Raw genomic sequence first — 7139 nt, forward strand, 5'->3', positions numbered from 1 at the left:
TAATGAGGGACCATTATCGAGCATTTAGACGACGACGTGATTTTTACTGAGTTTAGAGTTGACGGCAAGAGAGAAAGAGCTTTGTTAGTGTGCAAGTATTCTGTGTGAAGTGTCTGTGAGGTGCGAGGTCAGTAGAGTTCTGACATAACGAATTATCTGAGCACACATTACTTCCGGTAAGTGTAACGGTAGTAAAAAGTTTCTTTCCTTCTAAAAAGGCGGTTAGCATTTTTCATTTTTAATTTTTGCCCATCTAAATATTAGATACAATGGATATGGGATTCAGTGATTCGTCTGATGAATCCGTATTTGGAATCATGCCAAAGAGACGAAGAAATAGAATACTTTCATCATCATCATCGGACACGGCAACTGATAGAAATACCACGGAGGAAGAAGTTTGGGAGTCTGATGAGGAACAAGATGATGATGCGGAATGGCGGAAAATAGTAGAAAAATCTGCATCAGAGGAAGAGTGTTCGGACGGAGAAGAGTTATTGATGGAAGAGACGGACTGCGACGATCCTGTTGCAATATATAAACTATTCTTCACGGACGAGATATTAGAGACCATCGTTGAAGAGACTAACAGATACGCTGTACAGTGCATGGTGAATGCGGCATATGGCAGGAGACAACATCAACAACGATGGAACCCTGTCACAACAAGCGAACTGAATACCTTTATTGGTATATTGCTCATTATGGGTGTAGTGCAGGTACCCGAACTTCGATTATATTGGTCCAATAAGGCGATGTATGCAAATGCGCGTATAAAGAAAGCTATGAAACGCGATCGATTCTTAGCAATACTGAAATACTTACATTTTTCTGACAATGCTACGGCTAGAACCGAGGATCGGTTACATAAGCTCCGAAATGTAGTAGATAAAATTATTCGAACGTTCAAAGATGCAGTAAAACCCGGAAAAAATATAGTAATTGACGAAAGCATGATTCCGTGGAAAGGACGCCTTAGCTTTCGTCAATATATACCAGGCAAACGGCACAAGTACGGAATAAAACTGTATAAGCTCTGCCTTCCAGACGGATACACATATAACGTGCATATTTATTCCGGAAAAACAGAAACGAGGATTTTAAAATCACATTCGCATGATGTTGTGATGAAATTAATTGGAGATTTATTATTCAAGGGCCGGACTTTATTTACCGATAGTTTTTATACTAGCGTTCCTTTAGCCGAAGACCTTCTGACTAAAAGAACATATATTTGCGGTACTATCAAGATGAATAGAAAATTTCTACCGCCGCAGGCAAAACAAAAACAGAAACGGGGCGATATTATATCTTTGGAAAATCGGAGCGGCGTGAAATTTTTAAAGTGGACAGACAAAAGACCCCTGTGCATGCTAACCACTTCGAGATCTCAGAATTGCGCCTTAATTCGTGGCAAAAATGATAAATTAAAACCAGACGCCGTCTTTTCATACAATAGTGCGAAAAAAGGAGTGGATTTATCTGACCAAATGTGTTCCTACTATAAATGCTTGCGGAAAACGGTAAAATGGTACCGAAAAGTTGTCATGGAACTAATATGCGGGACCTCATTAGTAAATGCGTGGTACATCCACAACAAGTGGGGAACCAAGGGTTATAAAATGTTAAAATTTAGAGAAAAAATTATTGATTATCAATTGAAGAGTGTTGAAAATCCCCCTAATGACGAAGTAATAGTAAGTAGACGAAAAAAACATTTTCTAAGTACATACCAAGGACCCGCGAGGAAGATGAGGAAGAGGTGTAAAGAGTGTTACAAACGTTTAACAAACTTAAAAGGTACACGGTACGCCACAAACAAAACAAAAAGAATTATGACCTTTTGTAACAGTTGCCCGGATAAGCCGCCACTTTGTTTAAAATGTTTTAAAAAATTGCACCGGTAACATAAGTAGTTATAATTTGTTATATTTAATGTATTGATTAAATTATAAGCTATGAATTTTATGTTAAATGTTTGATTATAAGGTAGAAATGTTTATGTATAATGTTAGATCAATGAAATAACATTTTTTACTACGTATTTTTTGATATACAAACGTGGCCCATCGGTGGTACATGCCGCCCCACGGAACAATCTAGCATGGGCCACCGGTGGCCCATGCCGGCGTCAACGTGTTATACTATACTTAAATCAATGACTTCTGTCTCACTCTTATATTAGGCAAACGCGGAATAATCGATACCACTCTTCTTGAAGCTGAGGACTTCATAAAAGCGTATGTGTGAGAGGAGTCTTTATTTGGATGGCGTCACCCTGAATCGGGATCTATGTTTGCTTCGAAGAACCATCCAGCTTATCAATTCTCGAAGCAGGGTTGAGTGACGCAATGAGTCGTTATAGGGCCTATAAAAACCTAGCTGAAGGGTTCTTCCTCCGTCTGTACCACGCATCATAGAAGACTTCGAGCTTTTGTATATTTTGTACCGCAAAAAAATATAAATTATAACCAAAATCAAAAGTTCGTTTCGACTTATAAATCCGAACTTTACTACATATGGAACCATAGTACGTGATAACTTCATGATACATCACATACCAGCAAAATTAAAATATTTTCAAACATTGTTTGATATTAGCCGACTCAGAACACAGACTGTAGATAACGTATTAGCATATCAGATAATTATACCCATACTAGAAGAGAAAGAATGGAATATACTCAAATAAAATTACATAAAATTAATGTACCATATAAAATTAATAATGTACTCTTCGCACCGGTATTAGATCACGACATTATTACGCAACAAGCAATATCTCAAATCATTATTGACGAATCGTACATAAAACAATATTGCAGAGAAACCTCGATAAGATTAATATGCGAAAGAATCCAACCGACGCGACATCACTATCACACAGGATGTCAAAACTCTAAAGATTGCAAAGAATGCGGGACGGCCGTATTTAAGATAGACGATGTAACATTCGTACCAATGCACACTTCAAACAAATACATAGCCATTCCAAAAGACTCGATAGAAATCCAAGCTTTATGTAAAACGATGCGACACATTACACTTAACTCACCCGCGATAATTTCAAGCAACGAAGAATGTGTGCTCGTGTACAATAATAATGTAATGAAGATTAGAGGAACAACAAAATCGTAGAATCTCTACATCTAGCTACACTTTATACATTAATTTTACGGAGGATGAGATACAACTATTACAAAGTTATATCCCACGTGTACTTAAAATTACTCCAAACTTCAACGACTTTCAACACTCTCTGGAAAATATGAATACACAACTAAATGACATAAAAACACACAGAAGGATATTAATAGCGACAGAAATTTATGATGTATCGAGGATAACCGGATGGATATCATTAGGATTGATTACCTTTTACGCCCTTCGTAAGATAGGATTTCTCTCGTTTATTTCAAAAATCATACCAAGGGCGACATGTTTCAAAATATGCTGTAACGAGTTAAAAATCAGCAACGATTCAAAGTCGAACACATACACGACATCGCCATTGGCGCCTTTAACAGCACCACCTGAAGAATTCAACACCAATCAACTAGAAGAACTACCCAGTAGAAGATTGTATACTTTGGCGAACCTAAAGCGACTCTACGAAGGGGGATGTGATAGTCGCAAGAGTCCTAATGTTAAACCTAACTTCCCCTATCCGAAAATCATCAACATTCTGCCCAGTTCTCTTGCGCTATATCCAAAATCAGATATCTTATCCTAAAACTAACCCTTTTTATAAACACCCCACCTCGATTTTCCACTCGAAACCAGATATTTTATCTTAAAACGAATTCTCTTCATAAACACTCTACCTCGATTTCTCACGCCATACCCAAAATCCTATGTATAAAAGATTAAGAAAAGATTAAGATAGTATTAACACGTGGAATCAACCTTATTCTAAGAATATTTTATTCAAATAATTCGCGTTTATGGTCATTTGAAAAATCGTCCTCCATATTTGTTTCGGTCTCGCGTTCTCACGGTCAACGGCTTCGTTGAGTTTCTCGCGTTGGATTATTTATGTTAGAACCGATAATGAAACTCGCAGGCATCAAAATGTATTCTTCGATTAGTTAGTTTGCATCCAAAGCCACAGTAAAAAGTCAGAATGAATTCACCAGCCTCTACATCAAAATCTTTATCAGCTAATATCTTCATCGAAAGTGAGTGTGAAAATGATTGTCAATTAATCAATCGATCGAATGAAAAGCAGCAATTAAAGGATGCTTTAGTGTATGCAGAAGAACACCTTCGTGACAAAAATTGAATTGCCAGTGAAGAATTTACTGCGATTTCTGATGAAGCAATGGCAATGGGTGGCAAAATAGTTGAAAATATCCTTAACATGTTAAATGAACATAGCGTAGTTACAGAAGAATGTCTCATTGCTAATAACGATTCAGATAAGGAGAACATGTATGAAAATGTCACGCATGAAGATTTCTTGGAGGACATTGGTATGAACCTGAAGAAAAAAAATGTTGTTTGGATAATATTCCATTAGATGGTAAAATTAAAGCAGTGGTTCTAGCACGCCAGCATCCGTCATGGAATATGAAGACACTGCAGAGTAAAGGAAGTGAATTTTTAAAAAGGAAAGATGATTTATCTCGCTGAAAAGCATAAATTGAGAAAGGAGGGACAAAATATGACAAGTACCGTGCAATTGATCAGTGGACCTATGATCGGTTTAAAGAAGCCCGTGAAAACCTTTAACAAGTTACCACTCGTCAACTTCAGCAGTGGACGTTGGCAGGAGCATCCTAATATCAATTTGATCACTTCTAATTTCAAGCTTCTCCTCGGTGGGTTTCATATTTTAAAAACGAACGTCGCATTAGACAAAGGAAAATCACAAAATACGTTTCATTCAAAGAATCCGAGGATTTGTATGATATACTAAAAATGGCTGAGAACCTTCGAAAAATAGTAAAATTCATTATATCGCAATATGATACAGACAACATAATTAATACAGATCAAACCGGGTGCCAATACTACTCTACCTTTGACAGAACTCTAACAACGAAAGGAAAAAGAGCTGTTGTTAATAGAAAAAGTATTAATAAAACCACCCACTCATACACCGCACAATACGCAGTAACGATGTCAGGAAAGTTATTCGTGTCTTTCTGTGCATGTAGGAACCCAAGAGGTTTATAGAATAACAGAAATGTTACTATAACATGTTCCAAATCATGAAAACTAATGCAACAGTTATATAAAATATTCTTAAAATCAGTGCTACAACCCTATGTAAATAATAACAAATTTCTTCTATTAATTAATTCTTGGGGAGGACAAACAAATATAGAGATATATAAGTTGTTTGTCACTAATGAAGGAGAATGCACTTGCGCAATTAAAATTATTCCAACCAAGTGTACACCACTAGTTCAACCGTGTGATGTATACTTCTACCGACAAATTAAGAATTTATTGAAGAAAATTCAAAACTGCAATTATCTAGTGGAAAGTAAAAGAGAAATCGTAAGCAGTGAAGACGCCTAAACGGTGAAACAAGGACCATCCGAGCCGAAATAGAAACTTGAAGATACATACGAAGAAATCAATGGATCTACGTTCTGCAGAAACTTACAAGCCACATAAATAAAACTTCAGTCACTACATTCCTTCGATTAGTATAATCGAAAGCGATTATCCGTTGTCATCACCTGACAAACCGTTTCTCTCAAGGTTTTCTATAAACGTGGAAGCGGCCCTACCGCGGTGGGAATCTCATGATGGGCGAACCGTTCAAGAACACACGCATAAATATGGATACTTATTCTACAAATCAAAAACGGTTGGAGGCTCTTTTAGAGCGTGATGTAGGGGGGTCTGCTCTGTAGACACCACCGAAAACGTCACCGCGGCTCTAGATGCCCCCGTGACGTCTACGGTTATAGACCGCATACGGGAGAAAAGAGCATCGGTCAGACCTCTATAGCAAGAGACAATTGTAACAACAAGGGTGTGGCCTTAAGCGAAGGGGATGAGTCCGATGGCTCATTGGCATCCACGGCCCCGAATATTGGTGACAAGGGGCCACGGAGAGGACGACGATCAAAATGCATTCCCTTATTCATCACCAACTGTCCGCCTCCATTTTTATACCTATGCTGCAATACGCGTGGTTTACAACTGGCTTATGCACAGGAAGAAACATTTTTGAAAATATCAATCAAGTCTGCTTTCCAAAAAACTTATTAACAAACAGCAGATGTTCCTATAACAATACCCCATTTATTCGATGTACAAGATGTCGATGTGACCTATGCTTTTCCTGCTTCTACGATAAATATTTCTGTTGTAATCAACAATAAGTAAGTACCCTTTTCATTAAGAAATTTTATTTGCAATTTATTTCAAATTATATGTCTTCATAGACAAAAAATGAATACAACAACAAAAAAATAGATTGAAAAAAAAATTTTAAATGGTGGGATAAACAATGTAAAGAAGCAAAAAGACATGTAAAAAGTAAATATATAAAATGAAAAAAAGGGATGATTACAAGAGAAGAATACATAGAGGAGAAGAAACGATTCCGGGAAATGTGTAATGAGAAGAGAGAAAAGGTAAAGCAACAAGAAATGGAGGAGATAAGAAAGATTGAAACAGGGGCCCAAATTTGGAAATACATAGATAGAGAAAGGATGATGCGACAGAGGTGTGGAGAGTGTATAAAGATGGAAGCATGGGACCGTGAAAGCGTGGGAAGATACGCACTGCAGTACGAACACAAGGAGACCATTGAAAAACGCGTAGCAATCGATCTAGAAAATAGAAGAGCAGTGAAGATCTACGTTCTGAATCTAAAAGACGAAATAGAAACACGGGTATCGGCATGTAATCCGAAAGACCTCGTGGAAGCTCAAGAACCAGCGTTTCAAGCAGAAATCATTATAAGCGAGAAGAGACGTTTCAGGAGTTCGCAGAATAGAACTGTAGGGACACATGTCAGATGCGGAAAGCGAAGGTCTTTCGTATATTTTCCACTCCTTCGCGACGTCGAGGACTTCAGGTTAATGGGGACCTGGTTTATGTCTTTACAACCAGGGCCCCATGACTCGCGGATGCGCGGACCACCTCGACGTCTAATGTGCAGGAAAAACAGTTCA

At 37.7% G+C, this 7139-nt stretch overlaps 2 protein-coding genes across 2 annotated transcripts; both read left to right on the plus strand.

Annotated features, from left to right (window-relative positions):
- The first annotated feature begins 269 nt into the window (after positions 1-269).
- On the plus strand, positions 270-1104 carry LOC108549143 (piggyBac transposable element-derived protein 4-like). Its single transcript, XM_017902399.1, has 2 exons — positions 270-938; positions 1048-1104. The coding sequence occupies exons 1-2, from the start codon at positions 270-272 to the stop codon at positions 1102-1104; spliced, it is 726 nt and encodes a 241-aa protein (XP_017757888.1).
- A 23-nt stretch (positions 1105-1127) lies between these two features.
- On the plus strand, positions 1128-1907 carry LOC108549205 (piggyBac transposable element-derived protein 4-like). The gene is made up of 2 exons (XM_017902486.1): positions 1128-1600; positions 1667-1907. The coding sequence occupies exons 1-2, from the start codon at positions 1128-1130 to the stop codon at positions 1905-1907; spliced, it is 714 nt and encodes a 237-aa protein (XP_017757975.1).
- The last annotated feature ends 5232 nt before the right edge of the window (positions 1908-7139 follow it).

The sequence above is a fragment of the Eufriesea mexicana genome, unplaced genomic scaffold (assembly GCF_001483705.2).
Source record: "Eufriesea mexicana isolate 0111107269 unplaced genomic scaffold, ASM148370v2 scaffold1824, whole genome shotgun sequence".
Lineage (NCBI taxonomy): Eukaryota > Metazoa > Arthropoda > Insecta > Hymenoptera > Apidae > Eufriesea > Eufriesea mexicana.

What these genes read in the sequence shown, in the direction of transcription:
- LOC108549205 (XM_017902486.1), top strand. Translation starts at nt 1,128, where the DNA reads ATGAAATTAATTGGAGATTTATTATTCAAGGGCCGGACTTTATTTACC. An exon ending in GCGTGGTACATCCACAACAA is followed by an intron (nt 1,601 to 1,666) that starts GTGGGGAACCAA and finishes TCAATTGAAGAG; the next exon opens with TGTTGAAAATCCCCCTAATG.
- LOC108549143 (XM_017902399.1), top strand. Translation starts at nt 270, where the DNA reads ATGGATATGGGATTCAGTGATTCGTCTGATGAATCCGTATTTGGAATC. An exon ending in TAAAACCCGGAAAAAATATA is followed by an intron (nt 939 to 1,047) that starts GTAATTGACGAA and finishes TCTGCCTTCCAG; the next exon opens with ACGGATACACATATAACGTG.